General features: G+C 58.1%; 1 protein-coding gene across 7 annotated transcripts in view; it reads left to right on the top strand.

Moving 5' to 3' along the window:
• The first annotated feature begins 257 nt into the window (after positions 1-257).
• The window catches only part of CELF5 (CUGBP Elav-like family member 5), a 42,207-nt gene continuing 35,354 nt past the window's right edge, over positions 258-7,110 (top strand). For 2 of the 7 annotated variants that reach the window (XM_045831320.1, XM_045831321.1), the window contains exon 1: positions 258-531. In XM_045831320.1, the coding sequence (XP_045687276.1) occupies positions 273-531 (259 nt within the window). In that variant the 5' untranslated portion in view covers positions 258-272. Of the gene's footprint in view, positions 532-1,049; positions 1,145-7,110 lie in introns of those variants that run through there. The other 5 variants (XM_045831315.1, XM_045831318.1, XM_045831322.1 and 2 more) reach the window with 3 other exon arrangements.

Raw genomic sequence — 7,110 nt, 5'->3', positions numbered from 1 at the left:
GTAGAATGGGATGAGAAGTGCAGGATGCGCGCGGGAGGCCGGAGGCGGAATGGCTATGCGCGCGTCGGCCGCTAGGGGACGCTGCGGAGCCGCCCTTTTGTGGTCCTGATGCTGGAGCGAGCGGGCGCGGAAGAGGGAGGAGGGCGCGGAGACCGGGTGGGAGGGAGGCGGGAGGCGGCGTCCGTCGCTCTAGCTGCGAGTCCGCCCGCTGCCCGCCGCTGCCGCCGCCGCCGCCGGCTCGGTCCCGCGCCCGCCGCCCGCCTTCGCTCGCCATGGCCCGCCTCACGGAAAGCGAGGCGCGCCGGCAGCAGCAGCAGCTCCTGCAGCCGCGGCCCTCGCCGGTGGGCAGCAGCGGGCCCGAGCCCCCCGGGGGGCAGCCCGACGGCATGAAGGACCTGGACGCCATCAAGCTCTTCGTGGGCCAGATCCCGCGCAACCTGGACGAGAAGGACCTCAAGCCGCTATTTGAGCAGTTCGGCCGCATCTATGAGCTCACGGTGCTCAAAGACCCCTACACGGGCATGCACAAAGGTGGGCACCCCGGCCCCCTCCTTCCCCTCCCCTCTCCTCCCCACCCCACCTTCCGGCATCTTCTCTCCCCCAACCCTCCTCTCCTAACCTCCTCCCTCCACTTGCTTCTGCCACGGCATCATTTCTCCCCCCTCCCACCCACCCTCTCCTCCCCCCTCTGGGGGTGCAGCTGACAGATACGATCTGGCCCCCTCCCCTCCTCCGCCCCCTCTCCCTCCCTCTCCACCTTCCGGCATTCTCTCTCTCTCTCTCTCTCTCTCTCTCTCTCTCTCTCTCTCCCTCTCCCTCTCCCTCTCCCTTTCTCTACTCTCCCATCTTCCTTTACCTCCCATTCTCCACCCCCCAGCATTTTCTCTCTCTCCCTTCCCTCCCATTTTCCCAGACCCCCATCCCTTCCCCCTCACCCACTCTTTCCTGCCCCTTTTCTGGGGGAGCTGCCTGAACACTGCCACCCCTCTCTGCTCCCCCCATTCATTTGGCTTCCCCAGGCCCCGTCGGGGAACTTTGCGCCTCTGGACTCCATTGCTTTGGTCATTTTCACAAAGCCAGGCCGGTGGGGCAGGTCCAGCTGGCCTCCAGGGACACACGGATGCCCAGGACCCTGGGCTAATCGGTAACTACAAAGAAAGCAGGAGGGGGGTTGGGGGGGCTCAGGGAGCTGAGCCAGGCTGAGGGGGGAGCACTAGCCTCCGGTGGCTCAAATGCTACCGTTCGTCCTCCCCCCTGCCTACCCTCTCTGTTTGGACCAGCATCCCCCCTCCGTTTCTCTGCCCTTCCCCTCCCTGTCTCCACCTTTGGCTCAAGTTAAAACTGGCCGATCCTGTCAGCAGTGTGTTGAGGTCTGAGGCCAACGATGAGGAGCCTGGGCTGTCCATCTGGCAGAGCCCAGATCCTGGGGTGGACAGGGGAGGCGTGGGCGGCCTGCAAGCCCAGCAGGGAGGCAGGTGGGGTGAGGAGGCCTGCCTGGCTCCCCGCAACCTGATTCTCTCTCTGATGGCATGCTGGGAGCAGGTGCCCAGGGACTATGGCCCTGGCCCTGGGCTCTGATCGTGAATTGGGGTTGCTTTGACAGCTCTCCTGTCGGGGGTTGGGACCTGGGGGTGGAGATGGCGAAGGCTTTGTGCTGGACGCCCATGGCAAGACCTTAGGGGTGGCCCAGGGCCCATGACCTATTTCAGACCCATTTGCCCCCACCTCCCCTCAGTGTTGCAGGCATGGTAACCATTAATACATGTTCGATGAATGAATGAATGAATGAATGAATGAATGACGGAGAGCCTGGTTGGACGGAGCCCAGGCTTGTCACTTCAGCTAGACCCTCAGCCGGTACCCTATAGAGGAAAGAAACCCCTCCCACCCTTAACCTTTTTTTAAATCCTTCTATCACCAAAAAAAAAGGGGGGGGCCTGGAAAATCTAATTCCTCCATTTGGCCTAGGAGGGCTGAGGGTTCACTCTTGCCAATGAATCCAGCTCAGGGGTCCACAGCTAATGGAGGGCTCTGTCCACACACTCCTACCCAGCCCCCTCGTATGTCTGAAGGGCCCATTTCTAAAAGGATTCTGATGGGAGTCGGGGGTGTCCATGTGGCCCCCCAAATATTAGATTGGAAGACTCACTGGGGAGCTCCGGGTCAGGGAAATGAATGGGTTGCGGAGGTGCCCCTTTTCTCATTTTTAAATCTCCCATGGAAACCAACCCCCCCCTCCCAGAGCAAAAAGAGGTGGGGGGTGCTTGGCTGAGTGTTTGTCTGGACTAGAGTCTCAGTTTCCCCGCCACCGGTAACATGGGGCCCCGTGCATGTGGGGCTGTTTTTTCCGGCTGGAGAATGTTGGGATGGGAGGGCTGTCTCAGGGCTTTCCAATTTCCCATCTTTCCCTGGAGGCTTAAAATTAGCAAGCAGCGTGTCCATGACACTCAGTCCTCACCCTTCTCTCTGCAGGGATCCTGGGCTGATCTGAGCCCTGGAAGCAGGACCTGAGTGTAGCTAGAGGGTGTGTGTGTGTGTGGGGGGGTCCCTCGTGTTTGCCCTCACCCAGTACCCGCAGGTCAAGAAGGGATCCCCCTTCTGGTCCCACCTATTAGGGCCTTGAGGGACCTAACCTGTGGGAGGCAACCTGGAGGTGGGGGTGTCTCGAGGGCCAGCAGCTGGGATGGAGGCCTGTGTGACCTGTGGCCAGTGGCTGCCCCTCTCTGGGCCTCAAACAAAGGGAGGTAAAATGATAAATGGGAAGTGGGGGGATAGAGGTGGTCCAGGACCCCCCCCCAACAACACTTACTTAGTGTAATTTCTGGAGGGCCAACCAAACAGGGCGCCCGCTGGTGGTGCTGGAGGAGAGTGGGAAGGATGGGAGGGCTGGGGCACCAGGAGTGGAGAGAACCCCCCTCCCAGAGCCGTCTGTCCAGGCCTTTGGCTGCTGAGGGAGGCTGAGCAGCAGGGCAGCTGAGAGGGCCAGAAAGGGGTGAGGGGTGAAGTAAAACCTCGCTGTGGCCAACACGCCCCCACCCCAGCGCTGTCATACCCTTGTGACATCTCACCCTTAACTCTTCCCTTTTCACGTTCAGGGGCCTGTCTGATCTCTCACCAGAGGGATCGCCTCTGAGGGTGGCCTAGGAGCATCACCACATGTCACACAGAAGGGACACTGAGGCTCAGAAGGCCAACCACTGGGTCCCAGGGACCAACCAGAACAGGCCTCCCGCCGTTACTCACCCGCTTCCCTCCCAGGCCAGGGGAAGCAGAAGCATGTGTGTGTGACGAAGGGGTGGCAGATCCCCCCAAGCTGAGAATAAGGCTCCCCAAAATGGCATGGGGGGAGTGGCTGTGACATCTGACAGCCACAGCCAGGCAGGGCTGTGCCGGGGTGGGGGGGGGCGGGGGGGGTCTCCTGGGACCAAAAGAAAGGCAGAGGGCTGAGCAGGTCCTCAGGGCTCTGAGGGCTGGACAGGTGTTGGGGGACAGGGTGGGAACAAGGGGCTCTCAGAAAGAGGGCAGGCCCATGGGTGCTGGTTTTTTTTTAAGAGAGGTGGAGATAGAGACAGAGACAGAGAGGGGGAGAACGAGGGAGAGACAGAGGGAGCCCTCCCCCCTCCACACACACAGGGAGAGGCAGAGAGAGGGTGGGAGCCAGGGAGAGAGATGAAGGGGGAGCCGGAGGCCGCAGTGCTGCCTCCTGCCCCCACCTCCCAGATCTGTGTCTCCTCTGTCCAGAGGAAGGGGACCTCCCCGGTGCCCCCAGCCCAGCCAGGGGCTCCAGCCAGGAACTGAGGGCTGGGATGGGGCTCCCAGTGGCTGCTGTCCTGTCATTACCCTCCTCCAGCCCCCTGCTTGCAGGCAGGATCCCCCATGACCCTCGCTCTGAGTGGGCTGGGCGACTGTAGGGGCCCTGAGGTACCTCTCCCTGGTCAGGGCTGAATATTAATGCACAGTCTGGTGATAGGGTTCGCTGGCCGCTGCTGCTGCGTGACCCCCCATTTATGGTAATCACATATGCATTTGCATGTTAATGACAATATTTATCTTAAAGCGGAGGTTGCAAGGGGGGCCGTGCAGGTGGGGAGGGATTTGGGGGGGCCTGTGGTTTCCATGGGAGCACCAGCTGCTCTGCTCAGAGGCAGGAGGGGAGGCTGGAGCATGCTGAGCTCTGAGGCGTGAGATTCCGTGTGTGACGTGCCAGCCCCAGGGAGACAACAGGCTGGGCTGGGCAGCCGGCAGGCACTGCCCGGGGTGGGGGACTGAGGGAGGAGCTGCTCTCCCTGAGGCATCTGAGGGGACAGCAGCTGGGGGCGGGGGCTGAGTGGGAGCCACCAGGGCTGGCTGTGTGGCTTTGGGCTAAGCACCCCACTCTATGCCTCAGTTTTCCCAGCTTCTCATTCTTCATTGATTTAACAGGATCTTATGAGGCCTGTGGGGCCATACAAGTGATTGTAACACATTTTCTGCCCTCCTTCAGGCAGAGGACATTGCTTGAGCACCTACTGTGTGCCTGCATTTGAGTAGAGCTGGAATTTCATGAAAACAGGAATCTCTGTGAGAGTAAGCAATATGTGAATCCATCCACCCATATGACCAACATTTATTGAGCACTTGCTGTGTACCAGGCCCTGGTCCAGACCTCTTGAACTAGAGACAAATGCCCCTACCCAGATCCCTTCAAAGCCCAGAACCAGTCTGGTTGGCGAACACAGTGAGAAACCAGGAGGTTATAAGGTGTTGATGCCAGGGCTGCGATGGCAGACACACACACTGGCAGGGATAGCCTAGAGGAGGATCTGTCTGCCCTGGCATGCGTGGGGGCCAAGACGGCTTCCTGGAGAAGGCAGACAGTGTGGGAGAGCACTTAAGAGCTTAGTGTTGAGAGGAGTGTGGTTTCTCTGCGTCTTAACCAGCTATGTGGACTTGGGCAGGCTCCTCTGTCTCTCCAAGCCCCAGTGCTGTCCTCTATAGAGGAAGCTCCCATCTTGGGCTTGGGGAAGGAGAGGATGGGAACGGCCATCAAAGTTTTTGGCACAGAGTGCATGCTGGGTCAGTGGAGTGTATTGTGTGACTAAGCTGAGACCTGAAGGGTGCAAAGGATCTGCTGATGGGGAGAGGCATTCCTGGTGTAGAGAGCAGCATGTGTAAAGGCCCAGAGGAGCGCTAACTCTGACAGCTTCAGGTGGAGGGAGGATGGAGCTTTCACCCTGGTGGGAAAGGAGAAAGGGTTCCAGGAGCCCCAGAGCCCCTTTGGATGTGGGGCTAAGTGGGCAGGTCTCTTCTAAAAAGTTCTGGCAGGCATAGGAGTTGGACCCAAGAGCTCTCTCTGAGATAGGCTCGTGTCTCTCTCTTTCACCTCTGATATTGGCAGGTGAGAACCTCGCCACAGGGAGCACTCAGTAGGACCATGCTCATTCATTCAGTCAGTCAGTAAGTTAGTCAACACTTCCTGAAAGCCTTCTGGGGACTCGCCTTATCCTGGGTAAGAGAGGCCCAAGGGTCCTCTATGGATAGACAGAGGCAGCCACTGGCACCTACAGCCACAGTGGTCAGTGTTGGGTTGAGGGAGGGATGCAGGGTTGAAGGAACCAGACAGAGGATCAGGGACTCTGCCTGGGAAATCCTGCTGCACAGAAGAGGAGCATGAGAACTGGGGCTCTGAAGGATGAGTAGGAGCTAGCCAGGTGGAGAAAATGTTTCATGTATTTATTAAGAGAAGTACTTAACTGTGTTCTGGGCCCTACGATGGGTGTGAAACACAGCAGCGAGTCAGCTGGTTGGATGGCTCTGTGCTTACAGATGTGGGCAGGGGGAACAGGGTTTGCAAAGTCCTGAAGGTGTGAAGGCGCACAGCTGGAATCGAGAAGGAATTAGGTGAGACATGGGAGATGGGGCCAGAATGTCAGCACAGACTGGGCCTTGAAGAGCCTCTGGTGCTGGACTGAGCTTGGACTCTTTCCTGATGGCACTTGGGAGCCATGGAAGAATTTACAGCAGGGAGGATGTCAGACCTGCATGGAAAGGGAGCTTTACATCTTGTTATCTGCCATTGCTTCCACCCACCTCTTTCCTCCCAGCCTTATTCAGAGTGTGCCCACCTCCTACACACCTGAATGAATAAAATGGAAGCTTCCCCTTGGAGTGAGGCCCACAGTGTGGGAAGAATGGAATGAAAAGGATCAGACATGTGTTCAGGTTCCAGTGGTTCTTGGAAAACCAGGGTCCTCTGCACCACATAGATCAGGTGAGAAATTGGGGCTCAGAGAGGGCAACACCCAGCCCCAAGTCACACAGCAATATAGCTAGGCACCACACTTCCCAGCCTGAGCCTTGATCCACTTTAGAAGGTGAATTGAGGAGCTCTAGCCAGTGTGGCTCAGTTGGTGTGGCGTCCCCCTGCAAACTGAAAGGTCACCAGTTCTGTCCCTGATTAGAGCATATGCCTGCCTGGGTTGCATGTTCGGTCCCCAATCCCTGGTCAGTTGGGCCACATATGGGAGGCAACCATTTGATGTTTCTCTCTCACCTTGATGTTTCTCTGCCTCTCTTTCTCCCTGCCTTCCCCCTCTCTCCAAACAAACAAACAAACAAACAAATAAATAAATAAAAGGCAGAAAAAGAGATGAGGCTGTGAGGCATAGACTCAGGGTGAAAGACGTCCAGGGAGGTTGCTGTCCTTGGAATGAAGGTGACCAAGGCCAGAGGGAGGGGCTGCTGCATTTTGGAGACACTAACCTAGCAATAGTCTCGTTGGTCTGGGGTCAGGGTGATCATCACCGAGACATGAGGTCTGGGAGGGCAGGGCCTGGGTTTGTTCGCTGTTTCGAAGTGGCGGATGTGGACAAGTGAGGGCGTAAAGATGAACGGGGGGACCAGAGGAGTGGGAGTGTGGGGGAGATGTGGGATGGTGGGGTGACCTGGCTAATGGATGGATGGGTGAGTGAGCGGATGAGCATAGGCATGAATGGATGGATGGACGACAGCGGCTCAGTGGACGCATGAGTGAACTGATGGATCAAAGAGTGGGTAGATGGGTAGAATGCTGAATGGACTGGTGGATGAGTGGGCGGGTGGATGGGTGGATACATATATAGATGGATGGAG

Source organism: Phyllostomus hastatus, unplaced genomic scaffold (genome assembly GCF_019186645.2).
Source record: "Phyllostomus hastatus isolate PE091 unplaced genomic scaffold, TTU_PhHast_1.1 phas_contig_159, whole genome shotgun sequence".
NCBI lineage: Eukaryota > Metazoa > Chordata > Mammalia > Chiroptera > Phyllostomidae > Phyllostomus > Phyllostomus hastatus.
This window is presented reverse-complemented; position numbering and strand designations above follow the sequence as displayed.